Source organism: Leucoraja erinacea, chromosome 4 (assembly GCF_028641065.1).
Source record: "Leucoraja erinacea ecotype New England chromosome 4, Leri_hhj_1, whole genome shotgun sequence".
NCBI lineage: Eukaryota > Metazoa > Chordata > Chondrichthyes > Rajiformes > Rajidae > Leucoraja > Leucoraja erinaceus.
Genome location: NC_073380.1, coordinates 13,035,609 through 13,059,022, shown reverse-complemented (window position 1 = coordinate 13,059,022; position 23,414 = coordinate 13,035,609). Strand labels below are relative to the sequence as shown.

General features: G+C 43.6%; 1 protein-coding gene across 1 annotated transcript in view; it reads left to right on the top strand.

Moving 5' to 3' along the window:
• nagpa (N-acetylglucosamine-1-phosphodiester alpha-N-acetylglucosaminidase) overlaps window positions 1–23,414 on the top strand; it is a 39,133-nt gene that overhangs the window by 5,027 nt on the left and 10,692 nt on the right. Inside the window, exons 3-9 of the mRNA XM_055633701.1 lie at window positions 7,303–7,442; window positions 9,001–9,109; window positions 16,306–16,434; window positions 17,502–17,707; window positions 18,458–18,505; window positions 20,757–20,885; window positions 22,290–22,421. Coding sequence (XP_055489676.1) covers window positions 7,303–7,442; window positions 9,001–9,109; window positions 16,306–16,434; window positions 17,502–17,707; window positions 18,458–18,505; window positions 20,757–20,885; window positions 22,290–22,421 — 893 coding nt within the window. The remainder of the gene's footprint in view (window positions 1–7,302; window positions 7,443–9,000; window positions 9,110–16,305; window positions 16,435–17,501; window positions 17,708–18,457; window positions 18,506–20,756; window positions 20,886–22,289; window positions 22,422–23,414) is intronic.

Here is a 23,414-nt window from a genome sequence, read left to right as displayed (position 1 = left end):
ATAACTAACAGGAGCAGAATTAGGCCATTTGGTCCATCAGGTCTACTCTGCCATTCAATCATTGGCTGATCTATCTCTCCCTCCTAACCCCATAATATGTACGAGCAGCACCGGAAATTGGAGGAACAGCACCTCATATTCCGTTTGGGGAGTCTGCACCCCGGGGGCATGAACATCGACTTCTCCCAATTCTGTTAGTCCTTGCTGTCTCCTCCCCTTCCTCAGCTCCCCTGCTGTCTCCTCCCACCCTCCAGCCTTCCGGCTACTCCTCCTTTTCCCTTTCTTGTCCCCACCCCCCACCCCCACCCCTGATCAGTCTGAAGAAGGGTTTCGGCCCGAAACGTTGCCTATTTCCTTCGCTCCATAGATGCTGCTGCACCCGCTGAGTTTCTCCAGCTTTTCTGTGTAACCCATAATATGTACTATGATGTTACAGTATGTTAGAATATATATATATATATATATATATATATATATATATATATATATATATACAATGTATATATATATATATATATACACACATATATAAAATTATATATATATGTACTATATAAAATAAAATCTATATATATATATAAATAAAAATAATAATATACATTTGATATAGGTAGACACAAAATGCTGGAGTAACTCGGCAGTACAGGCAGCAAATCTGAAGAGAAGGAATGGGTAATGTTTCGGGTCGAGACTCGAAATGTCACCCATTCCTTCTCACCAGAGATGCTGCCTGTCTTGCTGTGTTACTCCAGCATTTTGTGTCTACCTTCGATTTAAACCGGCATCTGCAATTCTTTCCTACACACTATGATATAGGTATACATGTCTGATTTTACACAATTATATTTATTGGGTCGTTACATTTTCAAGTAGTCAATGTTTTTCAAGAAGCCAGCGATAGTATGTGTGTGTTAAAATACTGATGGAACCTAAGTACCAGAGGCAGAAGTAGGACATGGTCATAAGGTCATAAGGAATAGGGGTAGAATTAGGCCATTCGGCCCATCAAGTCTACTCTGCCATTCAATCAAGGCTAATCTATCTCTCTCTCCTAACCCCATTCTCCTGCTTTCCCCCCATAACCACTGATACATGTACTAATCAAGAATCTATCTATTTCTGCCTTCGAAATATGTACAGCCTTCTGTGGCAAAGAATTCCACAGATTCACCAGCCTCAGACTAAAGACCATGGTTAGACAAAAATGCTGGAGAATCTCAGTGGCTGAGGCAGCATCTTATGGAGCGAAAGAATAGGTGCCGTTTCGGGTCGAGACCCTTCTTCAGACTGATGTGGGGGTGGGGCGGGAAGAAGAAAAGAAGATGCGGAGACAGTGGGCTGTGGGAGAGCTGGGGAGGGGAAGGAGGGGGAAAGCAAGGACTACCTGAAATTGGAGAAGTCAATGTTCATACCACTGGGGTGTAAACCACCCAAGCGAAATATGAGGTGCTGCTCCTCCAATTTCCGGTGGGACTCACTCTGGCCATGGAGGAGGCCCAGGACAGAAAGGTCTGATTCGGAATGGGAGAGGGAGTTGAAGTGCTGAGCCACCGGGAGATCAGTTTGGTTAATGCTAACTGAGCGGAGGTGTTGGGCGAAGCGATCACCAAGCCTGCTCTTGGTCTCACCGATGTAGAGCAGATGACACCTAGAACAGCGGATGCAATAGATGAGGTTGAACGTGGTGCAGGTGAACCTCTGCCTCACCTGGAAAGACTGCTTGGGTCCTTGGAGTCGAAGGCAGAGGTAAAGCGACAAGTGTAGCATTTCCTGCGGTTGCAGGATCACCATGCCTATGCAAGGTCTCACCGATGTAGATCAGTTGGCACCTAGAGCAGCAGATGCAGTAGATGAGGTTGGAGGAGGTGCACGTGAACCTCTGCCACACCTGGAAAGACTGCTTGGGTCCTTGGATGGAGTCAAGGGGGGACGTAAAGTGAAGTGTAGCTTTTTCTGCGGTTGCAAGGGAAAGTACCCGGGGAGGGGGTGGTTTGGGTGAGAAGGGACGAATTGACCAGGGAGTTACGGAGGCAGCGGTCTCTGCAGAAAGCCGAAAGTGGAGTAGGTGGGAAGATGTGGCCAGTGGTGGGATCCCATTGGAGGTGGCGAAAATGACGGAGGATTATGTGACGGCTGGTAGGATGGAAGGTGAGGACAAGGGGGACTCTGTCCTTGTTACGAGTGGGGGGATGGGAAGTGAGAGCGGAACTATGGGATATGGGAGACCCTGGTGAGAACCTCATCTATAGTCGAAGAGGGAACCTCCGTTCCCTAAAGAATGAGGACATCTCGGATGTCCTGGTTTGGAACACCTCATCCTGGGTGCAGATGCGGTGTAGATGGAGGAATTGGGAGCAGGGGATAGAGTCCTTACAGGAAGCAGGGTGGGAAGAAGTGTAGTTCAGATAGCCATGGAAGTCAGTGGGTTTGTAGTAGATGTCGGTCAGTAGTCTGTTATCTGCGATGGAGATAGTGAGGTCTAGAAACGGTAGGGAGATGTCAGAAATGGTCCAGGTGAATTTGAGTGCTGGATGGAAGTTAGTGGTGAAATGGATGAAGTCGGTGAGATCTGCATGGGTGCAGGAGGTAGCACCAATGCAGTCGTCAATGTAGCGGAGGTAGAGTTCGGGGATAGGGCCACGGTATGCCTCGAACAAGGATTGTTCGACGTACCCTACAAAGAGGCAGGTATAGCTGGTAATGATTGATAATCCACAGTCCCTCAATAGAATTTCAAATATTTATAACTTGTGTAATTAAATTTTCATTCATCTCAGTCTCAAACATCAATGTATGGCACAATACGGTGGCGTAGCAGTAGAGTTGCTGCCTTCCAACGCCAGAAACCCAGATTCCATCCTGACCACGGTGCTGTCTGTAGGGAGTTTGTACGCTCTCCCCGTTACCTGCGTGAGTTTTCCCCTGGTGCACCTGTTTCCTGCCACACTCCAAAGACGTACAGGATTGTAGGTTCATTGGCTTGGTATAATTGTAAATTGTCCCTAGTGTGTGTAGGATAGTGTTAGTATTGTTGGTCGGCGTGGGCTCAGTGGGCCGAAGGGCCTGTTTCTGCACTGTATCTCTAAACTAAACCATCATCCTGAGGCACAGCCTGCTAGTTGTGGATTCGCCAACCTGAGGAAACGCCTCTGAGTTGATGAGGTCACATATTCTATTTGAACAGTGGCAATTTTTCTCCGTCTTGTTTTGTTATGTAAAATATGTTTGTTCTAATTTGACTATCTTAACTTACTCTGCATTTTCCCTCTCGTAAGCAATCTAGTGGGGTGACATGTTTCACCATAGTATTGACAATCTTGAAGGAGAATCAGATTGCATAGTTCTGATATTGATAACACATTGCTTGATGTATTAACAGAAGAAATAGCATGATCTCATCTCTACCGTCCACGTCAGCATCATTTTTCTGCCTTAATCAATTTTTTGAGTTTAGTTTAATTTATTTTCTTGTGTACCTTTGTTGGTGCTAAGAAAAACCTTTGTTGTGTGCCAACCAGTGGAAAGACAGTACAGAATTACAATCGAGCAATTCACATTGTACAGATACATGATAAAGGGAATAACATGAATAACGTTCAGTGCAAGATAAAGTCCAGTAAAGTCCGATCAAAGATCGTCCGAGGGGCTCCAATGAGGTGGCCGGTAGCTCGGGATCGTTCTCCAGTTGATGATTGGACGGTTCAGTTGCCAGGGTGTGGTTTTGTACAATTTCAATGAGGCAACTTTACACTTGTACTCAGATTCTTTGCAATAAACTCCATTGCATCATTTGTTTTTCTAATAGCTTCTTGAACCTGTATGTTAACTTTTTAAGGCGTGTGCAATAACATCCAGGTCCCTTTAAACCCTTACAAACTTTGCAAACTTGCACAGATTATGAAAAATGCTTTTACTATGACTTCACTCTATCCCTTTCATATTCTATCTTCTGTGCCTTCAGTCACTCACTCAGCTATCTGTTTCACCTTGAAGCCACTCTGCATCAATTTCTCAACTTGCACTGCCATCCGGCTTTAGAAACAGAAAAATAGTGCAGGAGTAGGCAATTTGGCCCTTCGAACCAGCACCGCCATTCAATATGATCATGGCTGATCATTTAAAATCAGTACCCTGTTTTATATGTTTCTATAACATACCCTCTCATCCTTCTAAATTCCAGTGAAAACAAGCCCAGTAGACCCATTCTTTCATCATATGTCAGTCCCACCATCCCGGGAATAAACCTGGTGAACCTACGCTGCACTCCCTCAATAGCAATAATGTCCTTCCTCAAATTAGGTGATCAAAATTGCACATAATACTCCAGGTGCGGTCTTGCCAGGGCACTGTACAACTGCAGTAGGACCTCCTTGCTCCTAAACTCAAAATGCAATTAGCTATCGTCACTGTCTGCTGTACCTGCATGCTTACTTTCAGTGACTGATGTACAAGCACACCCAGGTCTTGTTGCACCTCCCCTTTTCCTAATCTGACACCACACAGATAATAATATGCCTTCCTGTTCTTGCCATGAAAGTGGATATCCACACATTTATCCACATTATACTGCATTTGTCATGCATCTGCCCACTCACCCAACCTTTCCAAGTCACCCTGCAGCCTCATAGCATACTCATCGCAGCTCACACTGCCACCCAGCTTTGTGTCATCCGCAAACTTGGACATGTCACATTTGATTCCCTTGTCTAAACCGTTAATATATATTGAAAATAACTGGGGTCCCAGCACCGAGCCTTGCGGCACCCCACTAGTCACTGCCTGCCATTCTGAAAAGGACCCGTTAATTCCTATTCTTTGCTTCCTGTCTGCTAACCAGTTCTCTATCCATTTCAATACCCTACCCCCAATACCATGTGCTCTAATTTTGCACACTAATCTCTTGTGTGGGACCTTGCCAAAGGGTTTTTGAAAGTCCAGTCCAGATACACCACATCCACTGGTTCTCCCTTATCCATTCTACGTATCAACAGCAAGCTTGGGCACATAACACCCCCCCCCCCCCCCCCCCCCCCCCCTTCCCGCATCCAAACAGTGATATTATTTATGAACAGCATAGATACAATACAATGCAATTATACTTTATTAGCCTGGCAACTACTTTATAGATCCTGGCAACACTACATAATATAATCTACAAATTTAAAATCACCCCATTATTTACTTTTTACTTTATCCATTAATCAATGCTTAGTTCATGACATTATGTTGCCTTTAATCTTAAGGGTGAATGGAACAGTGTGAGTTCTGACATAAGCAACAAAATCCTGGTTGACTACAACTTTTTGTAGAATACTGGGTGCACTGTGCGGCACGGTGGTGCAGCGGTAGAGCTGCTGTCTTACAGCGCCAGAGACCCGGGTTCAATCCTGACCACGGGTGTTGTCTGCACGGAGTTTGCATGTTTTCCCCGTGACCTGCGTAGGTTTTCTCCTGGTGTTCCAGCTTCCTCCCACACTCCCTCCCAAGACGTACAGGTTTGTAGGTTAATTGGCTTCGATAAAATTATAAATTGTCCTTCGTGTGTGTTTGTAGGATAGTGTTCGTGTGATGGGATCGCTGGACGGCGCGGACTCGGTGGGCCGAAGGGGTTGTTTCCACTGTATCTCTAAACTAAACTAAATAGAATTAAGAAAGCCAGCCATGCCTTGGAAAGAATTAATGTAAAGGGACAAAACATGGATGAGATTTTCAACAAAAGATAAGCTGGCTAACTGTCGAGTACTGCATTGTTATGGAGGTGTTGTTAATGGCATGTGAATATAACATATTCATCCACAGTAAAAAATATATCTGCTGATTTCCTCTTTTTGCATATCTGCTTATTACTTGATATTTTCAGACCATGAGACATAAAGCAAAATTAGGCCATTCAGCCCATTGAGTCTACTCCACCAATCAATCATGCCTGATCTATTTTTTTTTTCTATCCCATTCTGCTTCTTTCTCCATGTAACCTTTGAAGCCATTCCTTAATCAATACCCTATCAATCTCTGCCTTAAAATACCCACTGTTATATTGCCAAGTTTTTATCATCTGTAAACTGAAATTGTAATCCCACTTTCTAGATCCAGGTCATTTCAATACATATCTAACAAAAGCAACATTCTTACTGGGGCACCCCACTGCCCATTGTCCTGTCTGAAAATCACCTTTCCAGTGTTTGTTATCTGCCTTCTGTTCCATTAGCTTATTTTGTAATGAAATTGTAATGTCCTATGTCCACATAGGATTACATGTCCCTTTAACGGCTAGATGCAGGAAATACATTCCTGATGTTGGGGGAGTCCAGAACCAGGGGCCATAGTTTAAGAATAAGGGGTAGGCCATTTAGGACTGAGATGAGGAAAGACTTTTTCACCCAGAAGTTGTAAATCTGTGGAATTCTCTGCCACAGAAGGCAGTGGAGGCCAATTCACTGGATGCTTTCAAGAGAGAGTTAGATAGAGCACTTAAAGATAGTGGAGTCAAGGGATATGGGGAGAAGGCAGCAACTGGGTACTGATTGTGGATGATCAGCCATGATCACAGTGATTGGCGGTGCTGACTCGAAGGACCGCATGGCCTACTCCTGCACCTATTTTTCTATGTTTCAATGTTTCTAATCCTATGTGCTTTTATTTTTCAAATGTCTTATGAGTCGCCTAATCAGATTTATTTTGGAAGTCAAGATATATGACTTGTATATTCTTTGCACCACCTTCAACTACCTCCTCTAGCAACTTGTTCCATACACATGCCACCATTTGTGTAAAACAAAAGTTGCCCCTCAGGTTCCTATTAAATATTTCCCCCTCAACTTAAATCTAGTTCCTCTGGTTCTCGATTCCCCTACTCTGGGCAAGAGACTGCATCTATCCCATCTATTCCTCTCATGATTTTATACACCTTTATAAGATCACCCCCTCATCCTCCTGTGATCCAAAGAATAACATCCTGGCCTGTTCAACCTCTCCCTATAGCTCAGACCCTCGAATCCAGGCAACATCCTCGTAAATCAGCCCAAGCCTTTGAGTCCTGAACATGTTTCATCACCCCAGACTTAAACCCACAATCCCAGGCTTAGGGCCCAATGCCTTATCCATTAGGCCACTGGGGGCAGTTTCCGCACTTCAGCCTTTAACAGACCATGGGCTTCCCAAGTTGTTTTGTGATTGCATTGAATGTTGTTCGCCCTAGTGTTTTGTATTTGCCTTACACTATTCATATGCATAGCGTGGGTAGAAAAAGAAGCTGTTGTACAACATAAGAAATGTTCATCGTAATGCTCCTCATCCTGACAGATATCTATCGGAGGCGGATGTCCTGGATAAAGAGAATCCATTTGTTCAACTGGTGAGTGGGGTAGTATGGCTCCTGCGAAATGGCACAGTTTATGTTAATGAGAGCCAAACAGCTGAGGTTTCAGGCGCTCAGAAAACAGGTACAGTACAAGAGTTAAAACTTGTGACTTACTGAGTAAAGCAAGTAAACTTAAGTCGAGACGCTGGAATGAAATACCAATTTATTGCACTGTCCTGAAACCAAATCATAAATTCATACAACACAGAAACAGGTCCTTCAGCCCAATTTGTCCATGCCAACCAAGGCATCTGTAGGCAGGGGTTGTGGGTTAGTATTGCAAATAGTATGGTTCATTTGTAGGAAGAAGGATGGAGTTGGTGATTGAGAATGAAAGGTTGGGCAGGTATTTGGCTTTGGAGAAAGTTTCTAATCAGCCAGTACAAAATGCCAAATAAATAATCTAGTATACAGGGGTGCAGCGGTAGGGTTGCTGCCTCGCAGCACCAGTGACCCAGGTTCATTCCTGACTTCAGATGTTGTCTGCGTGGAGTTTTGTACATTCTCCCTGTGACCACCTGGGTTCTCTCCTGGTGCTCGGGCTTGGCGGGGTACTACCAAGCAGTATTAGAGGTAGAAGCAAAGAACTGCAGGTGCTGGTTTATGCCACCATAAGGTATAAAGTGCTGGAGTAACTCAGTGTGTCAGGCAGCATCTCTGGAGATAAAGGATAGTTGACATTTCAGATCGGGACACTTCTTCAGACCGAAAATAGGGGATGGAGAGGGGTGGTGTGTGGAGCTGGAGGTGACAAAAGACAAGGACCAATCAGGGCGGCAACAAATGACCTGGGGCAGGGCGGTGGGTGGTAAGCTGATTGTTGGCTTGGGAAGATGTGATCCCGAGCGATACCATGTGGAGAACTGGCAGAAAAAGAATGGGTGGTTTCGTGTCGGGACCCTTCAGACTCAAACTAAGGGGTAGGGGGGGTGTGAAGATGCTGGATGCAAGTGCTGTTCCTCAAGTTTGTATGTGGCCCCAATCCAGCCAAGAACAGAGATTAGTATGGTAGACACAAAATGCTGGAGTAACTCAGCGGGACAGGCAGCATCTCGAGAGAGAGAAGGAATGGGTGACATTTCGGGTCAAGACCCTTCTTCAGACTTTGACCCCATAGACGTGCACCAGACCTTAGTATCACAAACCAACTCTACGAGATTGGTATGGGAATGGGAGTAATGAAAGCTAGTAACTGGGAGCTCCAGCTGGCCTTGTTGGGACAAACACAAGTGTTCCAGTAAATGGTCACCTTGTCTAATCCAATAAAGGAGGTTGGAAGAGATGTGGAAGAACCTCCGTCTCATCTGCAAGGGCTGCTCTGGTCCCCGGATGGAAATGAGAGTCGAGGTGTCTAGGGATGGGTGTTACATCCTCTGCAGTAGCTGGGGAAAGTACCCCCAGAGGAGGTGGGTTGGGTACAATGGGATGAGCGGACCACGGATTTGCCGAGAGAATGGTCTCTGCAGAAAGGCGGGTTGAAGGTGGCGGAAATGTCGGAGAATGATGTGTTGGCCGCGGAGGCTGGTGGGGTGGAAGTGAGGACCAGGGAAACTCTTAAATTGTTTAATCCACGTTAAATGCAAATGTATTTGTTGAGTTCATAACAAGTTGAATGTTTTTCAATGTTTTATTTCAAATAGGATCTTTTGAATACTTTATTAATGTGGTATCTGCACGAACTGTTGTAGGACATGATAAATACGGGAGGCTCATTTTATTCCATGTTGATGGGCAGACTGGCGACAGGGGGTAAGATGCATTTATTTATTAACCTTACTTGAATTGGTATTATAGGTTTAATATGTTATCAGAGCCAATTTATTAACCAATTTACGCATTTTTTGTTTCTTTTGCAAGTGTCATTTTTCCTATTACTGCCTTGTTATGAGTTACATTATTAATTTTTCTCAAAACACTGTTCTGAGTAATAGAACTGCTGTTCAGTGTAATCAGAATTTGGTTGTAATGTAATTGGCAAATACGTGTAGTAAGTATTATTAAAACTGACAAATTAAAAGTTGTTCAATTTTTCATATCTTTAAATTATATTTGGAAAAAAATGTTTTCCATATAAAGGAACTGCAGATTATACCAAAGTTAATCACAGAAATGCTGGAGTAACTGCGGGTCAGTCGGCATCTCTGGAGGAAATGGATAGGTGATGTTTTGGATCTGAAGGAGGGTCCCAACCTGAAATGTCAGCAATCCATTTTCTCCAGAGGTACTGCCTAGCCTGCTGAGTTACTCCGGCATTTTGTTTATTTTTTCACAAAGTGTGAATCGACGAACAAAAAAAAAGGGCCTTCATATTGTTGGGTGTGTACTCTGGACCTCTAAATAATCAGAAGCAGACAGAAGAGCAAAGATATAGGAACGTGTTTAAGAAGGAACTGCAGATGCTGGAAAAATCGAAGGTGGACAAAAATGCTGGAGAAACTCAGCGGGTGAGGCAGCATCTATGGAGCGAAGGAATAGGTGACGTATCGGGTCTCGACCCGAAACGTCACCTATTCCTTCGCTCCATAGATGCTGCCTCACCCGCTGAGTTTCTCCAGCATTTTTGTCTACCTAAAGAAATATGAACATATTTTACAGAAGTCATTAAGTGAAAGTAGGGAATTTCAATTATCCTAAATATTAATAGGGGTGGTAACACAGGATATACTGTAAAAGCGCAGCATTCTTGAAAAGATCACGAGCAAGTACAAAGCCTAATGAGAGGAAGCAGTACAATGATGCAATTGAGGAGAGCTACTGGAATGGCTGCAGCAACCTGTCTTGTAAAAGGGAGAATTTATTTGAGGAGGTTTTAAAGTTTCAAGAAAATCAGCAATTTAGTTCTTGCAACCATTCTTACCTATGCTGTTGGATTGAGTTTCTTCTGTTAAAAAAAAAACCAAGATGTGAAAAGCATTGCGGCATGGTGGCGCAGCGGTAGATGTGCCGCCAGATACCCGGGTTTGATCCTGACTACGGATCTGCTGTTTGTGCCGAGTTTGTATATTCTCCCTGTGACCCCCCGTCGGTTTTCCCCGGGTGCTCCGATTTTCTCCCGCACTCCAAAGACGTACAGGTTTACAGATTAATTGGCTTTGGTAAAATTGCCCCTAGTGTGTAGGATAGTACAGGTGCACAACCTTTTATCCGAAAGCCTTGGGACCAGACAGTTTTCGTAATTCGGAATTTGTCGGCCTTCGGAATGGAAATTTTTATTTTTTTTTTTTTTTTTATTTTTTTTTATTAGAAGTTAATACAGCACAAAACAGTACAGTGGCACCTAATTTTAGGTGCCAACTATGTAATACCGTAATCCATTCTATGTACAACCTCTAGTTTTATGTTATAAGAAAGAAGTAAGCAGAACAAGAAAAAGAAAGCAATAGAAAGGGGAAAAAGTGGAAAAATAGATGGTAGAGAGTAGAAAAACGTGAAGTGTGTATATAAAAAATAAAAAAAGGAGGAGAGAAAGAGGAAAGTAGAAATAGAAGAGAAGGCCCCTTAAAAGAGAATTTTTCAAATCTGTATTCGGAAATGTAGCTCTATCCGCGTCATGAACTGAAATCAGCAATCCTTACGGCACCGCTGCATCACATGATTCCAAAAAGTCGATGAAAGGAGACCAACTCTTTAAGAATTGGTCATATTTATCTATTAGTCGGAGTCTCATTTCTTCAAGGCGTGCTATGTCCATCATATTCCTAATCCACATTTTAACAGTTGGTGTGGTTGTATTTTTCCAAAATTTAAGTATCAATTTCTTTCCAATTATTAACCCATAATTAAAAAAAAACATTTTGATCTTTATTTAAATTGGTATCTTCTCCTATTATTCCAAATATAATCCATTCCGTTTTGGGTTCTATTCTTGACTTGAAAATCTTTGTAAATATATCAAATATATCACTCCAAAATTTATTCAACTTTGTACATCCAACAAATGAGTGTGTTATATTAGCGTTTTGAAACAAACATTTATCGCATCTGGGAGAGACGTTTGGATAAAATGTATTCAACCTCGTTTTTGAATAATATAGTCTATGTAATAATTTGAATTGAATTAAATTATGTCTTGCATTAATAGAACAGTTATGTGTATTCATCAAATACTTTTCCCATCTATCCTTCGAGATCTTTATCATTAGCTCTTGTTCCCAGTCTTCCCTTAATGCTTCTGTTGAGGGTGATTCTCTATTTAATATATTATTATAAAAGTATGATATTAATTTTTGTGAATCAGCCTTAATATTCATTGCTTCTTCTAAAGGATCTAAAAATATAGTTTGAAATCTATGTGTATGTTTCTTCATAAAGTCACATACCTGTATATATTTAAAATATTGATTATCCTTCAATTTAAATTTTAATTTTAATTGTTGAAATGATAACAGTTTGCCCACTTCATAAATGGAAATGGAAATTTTTTAGCGTAGATTTTAATGGCTGGCTCAGTGGTAGAGTGCTCGGCTCGTATCCGCAAGGTCGCGAGTTTGCGCCTTGATCCCGGCAGTTCCTCGGTTGCGAGTTTGAGTCGTCAATGTAGTTTTTTCTTGCAGAATAAATGTCTGTATGAAATGCAGTGTGTTGAATGAATTCCTGAATTTGTAAATGTGACCGCAGCATTGAATCACCTCTCGCACTCGTGTCATCCTAGCGGGGCTACATGCCCTTAGGCGGCCTAAGGCGACATTTTCACACTCTTATATCCGTGTGCAGCAGAGGCGACGTGCGTTTGGCGCCAAACGTGTTTGGCGCCAAACGTGAGCTTTGGTGTGCAGACGACATCCTGGAAAAAATGTCCGGTTTCTTCCAGGTAGGCGATATACCCTCCCGGGCAATATACTCATTTATGAAGGGGATTTAGTTCCCCATTCTTCCAGGACCGACCGGAGGTTCCGCTGTCACCTCTGCGGGCCACCCTCGGTGAACGTCCCTTCTCCCTGTCCCTAGGATAGCAGGGGGCGATCAAACAGCACAATACCCCCCTCCCCCTCCAACTCCAGAGGAATCCGCTCCCCGATGGACCGCTACGGCGACAAGTGACAGTTCGCCCACAGCCCGAGCTGCGCGACCCCAAGAACAAGACGTACCTTGCACACCATCAGCTTCTGCCCATAAGGGGAGCATGTTCCTCTGGAGTTGGGGCTGGGCTGGAGTTGCTGATCTGGGATCTCCGTGCTTGCAGTGGGCCTGGGGGTCGGTGTCCCGATGAGGGGGCACAGCTCGGGCTGTGGGCGAACTGCCACTTGTCGCCGTCGCGGCCCATCGGGGAGCGGCTTCTGGTGGTCCTGATGTCTTCTGGCCAGTTTGCAGTTTTCCTCTGGAGTTGGTACGGGGCTGGGCTGCTGCTGGCTGTGGGTCTCTGGGATCTCCGTGCTTGCATTGGGCCTGGTGGTCGGTGTCCCGTTGGTCCTGATGTCTCCGGTGACTGGCACTGGCATTGTATGCTGGCATCGCTGACGTTAAGACAGTGCAAAGCCCCCACGCCGGTGCAATGGGCAGGGAGCTGGAGAGGGGAGGGAAGGTGTATCGTGAGTCTACCGTGGGAACTTTTTAACTCAGCAGGCAGGCAGCAGCATATTGTCAATTGTTAACCCTCCCGCGCAATATACCTTCACCTTCTCTTTTATGAATGGGGATTTAGTTCCCCTTTCTTCGAGGACCGACCGGAGGTTCCGCTGTCACCTCTGCGGGCCGCCCTCGGTGAACGTTTTCAAGGACCTTTCTTCAAGGACCGAAAAAATGGCCGCTATTCGGAGGTTTTCGTTATTTGGATCTTCGGATAAAAGGTTGTGCACCTGTATTAGTGTGTGGGGTGATCGCTAGTCGGCGCGGACTCAGTGGGCCTGTTTCCGCGCTGTATGTCTAAAGTCATTGCAACATGCCTCAAATGCTGAGGGAGATTTGAGAGGGTCGTCTTTGGCAAACATTGACAGTGGGGTGTATTCTGTGCCAGCTTTGCCACCACCCCTTCTTAAACTGGAGAGCTGACAGGTTGAATTTGCGAACCAACAAGTGTCCTGGTGAGGAAAGCGTCCATGATAAGGAGCCAAAGGGCCACTGAACTGTTTGTCATGTGTGTGAAACTTGGGCAACTAATGCTGTCATCGACCGGAAAATAAACAGCATCTTCTTTAAACTTTCAGATCTACTTTTCACGACCAAAGATCCGTGGGTCTGTTTGTCAATTGTCAAACAATATTTTTGATTCAGTTAAAATTAATGTTTGTAGTTTTGTGCGGTCATTCGTGCTTCCTTGACAAGGTTGTTATTCTTTCCATATTTATTTTGGCACAATTATTAAAGAGAGGATATTTGTTTGCTTTGAATGAACAAAGTTGCTGAAGTCTCGGTTCCCATGCGCCTTGTGCTCTTGAATCTCTTTGTTCGGTGGTCCTTCAGACAGGGACATTGCTGCAGACGTCACAATTAGGCAATAGATTGCGTCATATAATCATGAACATGGCTCATATCCAGCAGCAGCATCACTTTGTTTTGCAATTTGGCATTTAGTTGTTTTAGTAGATTTGGAAATTCCCGCATTCCAACGGCACTGTACGTAGAATGCAAAATTATTTCTCTGAGTTGTCGGTGTAATCCTTTGCAACAGGCGAAGGGGAGAAGAAGGGTTTCGACCAGAAATGTCACCCTTTCCTTCTCTGTCCTGCTGAGTTACTCCAGCTTTTTGTGTCTATCTTCGGTGTAAACCAGCATTTGCACTTCTTTCATACACTTTAGGCCACTTCCAGGATCTTTTAGAAATGCTTAGAATTCAAACAAGATATTTAATTTACAAACAAGTCACAAAATGCTGCTCAGCGTGTCGGGCAGCCCCTCTGGAGCACATGGATTGGTGATGTTTCGGTTTGGGACGCTTCTTCAGACTGATTGGGTGGGATGGGGGAAGAAAGCTGGAAGAGAGGAGGGGCAGGACAGACTGATTGTAGGGTTGACTGATTGAAGGGTCCCGACCCGAAACGTCACCCATCACGTCCTCCAGGGATACCACCTGACTCGCTGAGATAGTTTAGTTGAGATATTATTATCACGGTACACCAAGATACTGAAAATCCTTAGTTACTCCAGTACTTCCTCTTTTTTTTTTTGTTTGTTGTAAAGCAGCATCTGCAGTTCCTTGTTTCTATAAGATATTTAAGCATGTAGATTTTCCAAGTACCCGATAAAATTGAAACCATATTTCCCAGTCGCCACAAAATACTGAATTGATAACATTCCCTATGGGTAATCAACATACAACACTGATACACAAGTACAAAACACAAACTGCGGGACTAAGGCAACGGGTCGGGCAGCATCTGTGGAGGGAATGGATAGGTGACCTTTCTGGTCGGGACCCTTCTTCGGACTGTGTTAAAGGGAACCAGTCTGAAGAAAGGCCCTGACCCAAAATGTCACGTGTTCATTCCCTCCCGGATGTTGCCTAATCTGCTGAGTTCCTCCAGCACTTTCTGTTTTGGACATGCTAGCAATGTCTCATCTGAAGTTTAAAAAAAACATGAGAGGGAATCACATGAAATGCAGTGAATACTGAGCGGTCTTGGTAGGGTGGCAAGAGTTTTGAATGAGGCAGGAATTACAAATTAAAGGTAGAATTGCAGAATTGAGGTTATAATAGCCTTGATATTATTCAGTAGAATAATTGGAGAAATGGGCCTGCCCCACTTAGGCCATTTTTTCAGGCAACTACAGGCGACTAGTGTGTCGCCACGTGGTCGCCGGGCGTCGTCTCAGTCGCGCAAAAAGTTGTAGCGTCTTTCTGGTCGGCGCTAAATTTTCACCATGTTGAAAATGTTTCAGCAACAGTAGGTTTGACGCAAATGAGCGTAGCTTGACGTGGGTGCTATCATAGGTTGTCGCCAGGATGATGTAGGTTGTCGCCGGTTTTTCGGCGGCCTGCTACGACTTTGACGGTCGCCGGCAGTTGCCTAAAAAAAGCGGCAAGTGGGACAGACCTAGAAGCTTAAGAGGCTCGTCTCCAGTTAGTTCAGAATGCTGCTGCTCGCCTTTTAACAGGGACTCGAAAGAGGGAGCACATATCGCCAATTCTGGCCTCCCTACACTGACTCCCGGTGCACTTTCGAGTTCATTTTAAGATACTGTTATTTGTTTTTAAATCTCTGAATGGGCTCGCCCCGTCTTACCTCTCTGAGCTGCTCCACCCATACGCTCCTGCCCAGTCCCTCAGGTCAGCTGGTCAGCTGCTCCTGGAGGTACCGAGGTCTAGTCGGAGGCTCAGAGGGGATAGAGCCTTCTCTGTTGCTGCTCCGGCACTCTGGAACACCCTGCCGTTGCACATCAGACAGGCCCCCTCACTGTCCATCTTCAAATCCAGTGTTAAAACACATTTGTACTCCCTGGCTTTTGACCATGCCTGAGACTTTGCTTCTGTTTGTGGTGTTTTTGATGTTTCTTTATTTTACATGTCTTTTCCAACTATTTCTTTTGATTGTTATTTTTGGTGTGTATTAACTTTTTTGTCAATGATTAGTGATGTACAGCACTTTGTTGCAGCTATGTTTGTTTTTAAAGTGCTCTATAAATAAAATTATTATTATTATTAAATATCCTACTCCTCCACAAAAAGCTGGAGTAAGTCAGCGGATCAAACAGTATCTCTGTAGAAAAGGAATGGGTGACGTTTCATGTCAACCAAAACATCACCCTTTTCTTTTCTCCAGAGACGCTGTCTGACCCACTGAGTTACTCCAGTTTTTTGTGCATCTTCAGTTACAACCAGCATCTGCAGTTCCTTCCAACACATTCTACTCCTATTTCTGTGCCATTTGATTTTTGAAATCTCTTGCATGACATGCCGGCGGTGGAAGCTATTTTAACAACCTCGATATTGGTATAACTTGCACCGTTGATGGATAGTGTTGAAAAAGAAATTTTGGTTGAATTAACAGTATTTCAAACTTGCATTACAGGCTAAGTCTCTGGGAGGTTGCCACATTTTTAAAGAGCCATGGGGTTATTAACGCCATTAATTTGGATGGAGGGGGATCGGCTACTGTGATATTGAATGGAACACTTGCAAGCTATCCTTCTGATCACTGGTATGTATTGAACAAGGATGCCAACCTAATACATCCCCCATTCTTTTGCTCCAGACATGCTGCCTGACTCACTGAGTTACTCTAGCACTTTGCGTCCTGCTCAAGTGTTCCCAGTAATCTGGGATAAAAAGTAATGATTTCAATTTTCAATTTCAGAATTTTAAATTTACCTTGATTTCCTTATTAAACTCGCATGAGAAAATCTTAGGAAGCCACACAATGTCATGCAGTTGTCAGACCCTAACCCTGTAAATCTGCCACAATAGTCGCGGATACGTCAGCTATACTTGTCGCAGTGCTGCCTCCAGGTATAACACTGATGGATTTTTAAGCACTTAGGAATCGTTCAAATCCGCACCAATTTTGTTTATGCATCTGCACAGTGAGTTACTTAATTTTCAAAATCTTATGCTTCTAAACTCAATTATTGTTGCAATCGGATCAGTCCATGAACATCTGCATTTAGTTTAGCTTATTGTACAGTGAAAAGCTTTTATTACGTGCTAACCTGTCAGCAGAAAGACAATACATAATTACAATCGAGCCATTCACAGTGAACAGATACATGATAAACATAGTTGTACACGGTGAATAACGTGTAGTGCAAGGTTACGTACGATTAAAGATAGTCCAAGGGTCTCCAATGAGATAGATAGTAGTTTAGTATAGCGATACCATGGAATCAGGCCCTTTGGCCCACCGAGTCCACCACGACCAGTAATCCCTGCACACTAACGCTATCCTACACACATTAGGGAGAATTTACAATTATACCATGCTAAGTAACCTACAAACCTGTACGTCTTTGGGGCGTGGGAGGAAACTGGAGATCCCAGAGAAAACCCCCACGGGTCACAAACTCCGTACAGACAAGCACCCGTAGTCAGGATCGAAGCCGAGTCTCTGGCGCTGTAAGGCAGCGACTCTACTGCTGCGCCACCGTTACTGCCCCTGGAGAGTAGCTCGGGACAGCTTTCTAGTTGTTGGTATTCAACTGCAACCCAAATGTTGTTTCCTGTCAATTGATAAAGATGACTTCTTGAGTGAGAAACCTTTTCCTTTAACAGTTCAAGTGATCCCATGTGGCGGTGTCCTCGAGCTGTTTCCACCATCGTGTGCGTTCACGAGCCTGAATGTATACCTGCTGACTGCAGCGGACATGGGGAATGTGTACACGGAGATTGCCACTGCAAAGGTGTTTGGTCAGGAGCAGCATGCAACCTGCTTAATTGTGGATCTTTAAACTGCACTGTTCATGGAATCTGCTCTGAGGGTAAGTGCAACCTATCACCACCAACTACTGTGTTATGAAGATTAGTATGCGTGGAAACAGGCCCTTCTGCCCAACTTCTCCGCACCGACCAACATGTCGCATCTACATTAGTCCCACCTGCGTGCGTTTGGCCCATATCCCTCGGAACCTGTCCTATCCATTTTGCTGTCTAATTGCTTCTTAAACGTCACGATAATCCTTGCCTCAACTACCTCCTCCGGCAGCTTGTTCCACACACCCACCACCCTTTGCAGACACCCACCTACTCTTTTGAACATTTGGTTTTTCTGTTTCAGTCCTTCTCCTACTAAGGTTGTGACGTTACTAGATGGAGGGGGTGGGGAAGTGAGGACGAAATGTTCCTGAAAGCGGCAGAGAAGTAGCTGCCCTGAGGGTGGTTGAAGCAGAGACTATCAACAATTTTTTAAATGATTGTGAGGGGGCGCAGGTGAAATAAACTCACAGGCTTCAGGGATAGAGAAATAAATGGGACTGACTACATTAACCTACAAAGAGGTGACGTATTTATTGAACTTTTTCTTCTTTTTCTCTTCCCCCATTATGTACTATGTTTACATATTCACATATTCTGTTGTGCTGCAGCAAGTAAGAATTTCATTGTCCCATCCGGGACATATGACAATAAAACACTCTTGACTCTTGGACCGAACCTCTTCGGCCATTACGATTTTAGGATTTGCAATGTTAAACAATTTTACTTCTGCCACTGATCAGCTGTTTATCATGCAGATGGGTGTCTGTGTGACGCTGGATGGATAGGATCCAACTGTACAGATGGTGAGTGATTGTGTCTGTTTATTCTCCGTCCCATTGTCTCCAGAAAAGTGCGTAAAGTCTTGAGTAACACAGCGGGTCAGGCAGCCTCTCTGGAGAACATGGAAGGGATGGGTCCCGGCCTGAAACGTCACCTGACCATGTTCGCCTGACCCGCTGAGTTACCCCAGCACTTTGTATATTAACCAGCATCTGCATTTCTTTGTTTCTTCATTTTTTTACAGTTTCCTTTTCCTCCTTTTGTTTAGGTTAATTTAGAGATACTGTATAGCCTGCATCTTATTTTATGCTAGGTAGCCAAAAGTGCTGGAGAAACTCAGCGGGTGCGGCAGCATCTATGGAGCGAAGGAAATAGGCGACGTTTGGGGCCGAAACCCTTCCTCAGACGGATGCTGCCACACCCGCTGAATTTCTACAGCACTTTTGTCTACCTTCGATTTTCCAGCGTCTGCAGTGCCTTCTTGAACATCTTTTTCTATGCTAATTGTGTTTGCTTTCATTTAGAAGTTAATTTACATGAATTAAAGGAAAATTATTTTAGAAAATTATTTTTAGACGGAAGAATGGTCCCGGTCCGAAACGTCACCTATCCCTGTCCTCCAGAGATGTTACCTAACCTGTTGAGTTACTCCAGCACTTTGTTTTTGTAACCCAGCATCACTGTTCCTTATGTAACCAAAATAATATTTGAGTTTCGTTTAAAGACGTGTTCAAAATATGCTAGCAACTTAGCAAGAATTGTATACCAGGATATTTAAATACAATGAACGTTTTTATAATGATCTTTTCCTTGAATATTTGTTTAAGAAGGAACTGCAGATGATGGAAAAATTGAAGGTAGATAAAAATGCTGGAGAAACTCAGCGGGTGAGGCAGCATCTATGGAGCGAAGGAATAGGTGACGTTTCGGGTCACCTATTCACTGAAGAAGGGTCTCGACCCGAAACGTCACCTATTCCTTCGCTCCATAGATGCTGCCTCACCCGCTGAGTTTCTCCAGCTTTTATCCTTGAATGATGTAACACATACTCGCGACGGCCAAAAGTTAGCAGTGGGTAAGTGGGGAAAAAGTTGCCAAGTTCTACTAAGTCGTCAATGAAACATGATGGCATTGAACAGAATGGGATATGACAATGAGTTAATGGCATCCAAAGGCAGTAGATAATTTAATTTAGTTTATTATTGCCACGTGTTCCAAGAAGGTTTTGTTTGTGTGCTATCCGGTCAAAGCAAAAACTGTACATGAATACATTCAAACTGTTCACAATGCACAGATAAAGGGCACAACATGTAGTGCAGGACACAACATTGAAGTAGAAATTGTTCAGAGGTCTCCAATGAGGTAGTTGGGAGGTCAGGACAACTCTAACTGATAACAATTGCCTGATAACAGCTGGGAAGAAACTGTCCCCGAGTCTGGAGGTATGCATTTTCACACTTCTGTACCTCTTGCCTTTTGAGAGAGCAGAGAAGAGGGAGTGACTGGGGTGAGACTGGTCATTGATTATGCTGGTGGCCTTCCTGAGGCAGCATGAAGTGTAGATGAAGTTAGTGGAAGGGAGACTGGTTTGTGTGGAGACCAGATATCGATTTTTATGTTCTACTTGTACCGTAATTAAAGTTTCTCTCGTCTAGACTTTCATCGCAAAAGACAATGATGGATTGTCTTTTGCAGTTTATTGTCATTTCAATGTTCAATTTCACCGTTTATTGTCAAGACAATGGCACAGCTCGTGTAGCTGCTGCCTTGCAGCTCCAGCGACCTGGACTCAGTCCTGGCCTTCGATGCTGTCTGTGTGGAACTTGCGCATTCTCTCTCTGCCACACATAGGTTTCCCTCCTGGTTCTCCGATTTCCTCCAGCATCCCAGAGTGAGTGGTAGGCTAAAATACCCCTCGTGTGTGGATGGGTGATGGAATCTGGGGCCAAAGAGAGTGAGAGGGGGGTAGAGGAGTTGGGAGATGAGTTAGACACAAAAAGCTGGAGTAACTCAGCGGGATAGGCAGCATCTCTGGAGAGAAGGAATTGGTGAGGTTTTGGGTCGAGGTCCTTTTCAGAGCAGATGAGTTGTTGGGAAGGTTGGTAGTTATAAAATAGGTGAGAGTAGGCTTTGTATATATGATAATGGGAAGCAACTGGATGGGCCGAAAGGCCTATTATGTACTGTCACTGTATTAGAACAGTTTATTTGTATTGATCGGTGAAATGCTAAAAGGATATCATTACTTTTTTCTCCTCTCTCTCTCTTGGACAGTGTGCCCTCTTGACTTCTACGGAGATGGCTGTAGGCAAAAATGCCACTGCATGAAGGGTGGGATTTGTGATCCTGTTAGTGGAGCCTGTACTTGCCAGCCAGGCTCCCATGGAGAGTTCTGTGAACAAGGTGAGTTCACCCAGCTGGAGACAAACCTCAACCCCAAAGAGTATTTCGAACGTATACGGTTTCATGCAGAGTGGCAATTTTGAGTTCCATTGACTGATGCTGACAACTTTTTTTTGTTGCATTACTTTATAAAGTGCATTCACCCAAATTTTAGTTTTATTGATATGCTCAAAATTAAATCCAAGAGTGTTATATTGTTACACGGGTCAATTAAATTCTTACTTGCAGCAGCACAACAGACATCTTCGTCTTCATCTTGCGTATGGCGTGCACAGCCTAAAGTTGTAGGACAACTTGTTCTATTTGATCTTACTTGATTGTGCACGCCAGGTTGATTGCATTCGTCGAAACGGGGTGGACCATGTGAAGGTTGCAATCTCCCACCCCCACAACAGACATGTAAACATGGTACTCTGCAAAGCCCATAATAAACAACAAAAGAAAGCTCAGTGTATATATAAATAATGCTGTGTATATATAAATAATATTAATTATTATTAATAATAATTAAAGATGTTTAATTTTTTACGAGGATGTTGCCAGGACTAGAGGGTGTGAGCTACAGGGAGAGGTTGAGTAGGCTGGGTCTCTATTCCGTGGAGCATAGGAGGATGAGGGGAGATCTTATAGAGGTGTACAAAACCATGAGAGGAATAGATCGGGTAGATGCACAGAGTCTTTAACCCGGAGTAGGGGAATCGATGAGCAAGCAGAGGACATAGGTTCAAGGTGAAGGGGAAAATGTTTTATTGGAATCCGAGGGGTAACTTTTTCACACAGAGGGTGGAGGGTGTACGGAACAAGCTGCCAGAGGAGATAGTTGAGGCTGGGACAATCCAATCGTTTAAGAAACAGTTGGACAGGTACATAGATAATAGACAATAGATGCAGCAGTAGGCCATTCAATGTGATCATGGCTGATCATCCCCAATCAGTACCCCGTTCCTGCCTCCCCATATCTCCTGACTGCTATTTTTAAGAGACCTATCTAGCTCTCTCTTGAAAGCATCCAGAGAAGTTATCTTGAAGTTAGAGAAATCAATATTAATACTGTTAGCGAAATGTGAGGTGCTGTTCCTCCCAATTTGGAGGGATATGGGCCAAGTGCAGGCAAGTGGGACTAGTGTAGCTGGGACATTGTTGGCCGGTGTTGGCGAATTGGGCCGAAAGGCCTGTTTCTACACTATATAGAAACACTGTTTCTATGTTAATTATTCACATGTATTTCAAGAAATTTTGTTATTAAAGTAGCATTTTGAAATTTGGCCGTACAAGGGGTTTTTTAAGCCACATATGTAAAATGTGATTGCTTTCTTTAAATTGTAGTTTTGTATATTGATATAGAGGGAAGCAGTAAAATGATTTAATTGAACGAATAATATTATTTTGCTTCATTTCAAACAGAATGCTCCCTTGGATGGTATGGGTGGAAATGCCAGCAGTCTTGCCACTGCCATAATATGTGCCCCTGCCACCCAGTGACTGGTAGCTGTGACATCACCCATGATTCTAGATTTAATGACTCTTTGTACAGAGGTATTTAAACCAATTTTATTACAATCAGAATTACTGCAGTATGTTATCAAAACAGTGGTTTCCTTTACAGCTGCCTGGATGTGGAGAGTCTAGGACCAGAGGGCATAGCCTCATAATAAAAGGACGTTCCTTCAGGAAGGAGATGAGGAGGAATTTCTTTAGTCAGAGGGTGGTGAATCTGTGGCATTCATTGCCACAGACAGCTGTGGAGGCCAAGTGGTTGGATATTTTTAAGGTGGAGATTGACAGATTCTCGATTAGTAAGGGTGTCAAGGGTTAGAAGGATAAGGTAGGAGAATGGGGTTGAGAGGGAAAGGTAGAATAACCATGATTGAATGGCGTAGATGGGCCGAATGACCAAATTCTGCTGCTATGATTTATAAAATTAAGAAGATGCAGGGGCTGTCCTTTTTGTGTGCTTTCGATTGGGATATTGTTTGCAAAACCATTGTTACTCTGAGTGTGTGCACTCTTGATTTACAGTGCCCTCCAGAATGTTTGGGACAAAGACCCATCATTTATTTATTTGCCTCTGTACTCCACAATTTGAGATTTGTAATAGAAAAAATCTCATGTGGTTAAAGTGCACATTGTCAGATTTTAATAAAGGCCATTTTTATACATTTTGGTTTCACCATGTAGAAATTACAGCAGTGTTTATACATAGTCCCCCCCCCATTTCAGGGCAGCATAATGTTTGGGACACAACAATGTCATGTAAATGAAAGTAGTCATGTTTAGTATTTTGTTGCACATCCTTTGCATGTAATGACTGCTTGAAATCTGCGATTCATGGACATCACCAGTTGCTGAGTGTCTTCTCTGATGATGTCCTGCCAGGCCTGTATTACAGCCATCTTTAGCTAATGCTTGTTTTGGGGGCTAGTCCCCTTCAGTTTTCTCTTCAGCATATTAAAGGCATGTTCAATTGGGTTCAGATCATGTGATTGACTTGGCGACTCAAGAATTGTCCATTTTTTAGCTTTAAAAAAA